The 271-nt window shown below is 70.1% G+C and overlaps 1 protein-coding gene across 1 annotated transcript in view; it reads left to right on the top strand.

The window, feature by feature from the left end:
- KDM8 (lysine demethylase 8) overlaps window positions 1-271 on the top strand; it is a gene marked incomplete at its 5' end in the record, with an annotated part of 15,412 nt that overhangs the window by 3,563 nt on the left and 11,578 nt on the right. The window contains one exon of the mRNA XM_077760466.1: window positions 91-223. Within this exon, the coding sequence (XP_077616592.1) occupies window positions 91-223 (133 nt within the window). The remainder of the gene's footprint in view (window positions 1-90; window positions 224-271) is intronic.

Here is a 271-nt window from a genome sequence, read left to right as displayed (position 1 = left end):
ACGGCCACCCCCCGCGCGGCTCCGTGAAGACAGGAGGGGCCCGGCGAGGCTCGGCGCGAAGGTGACGGCGACCGCCCGTGTCTCTCCCAGCGTGGCGTACATCCAGGACGTCGCCGGCTGCCGGACTGTCCCCGTGGAGGTTGGCTCCAGGTACACCGACGAGGAGTGGTCCCAGACGCTCATGACGGTCAACGAGTTCGTCAGCAAGTACATCAGGGATGAGGTACGACGCCGCGCCTCCGTCCGTCCGCGGTGCTCACGCGGGGAGGGG

Source organism: Crocuta crocuta, unplaced genomic scaffold (genome assembly GCF_008692635.1).
Source record: "Crocuta crocuta isolate KB4526 unplaced genomic scaffold, BGI_CrCroc_1.0 scaffold73, whole genome shotgun sequence".
Lineage (NCBI taxonomy): Eukaryota > Metazoa > Chordata > Mammalia > Carnivora > Hyaenidae > Crocuta > Crocuta crocuta.
Note: the sequence above shows the minus strand (reverse complement) of the source record. Positions and strands in the feature narration are given on the sequence as shown.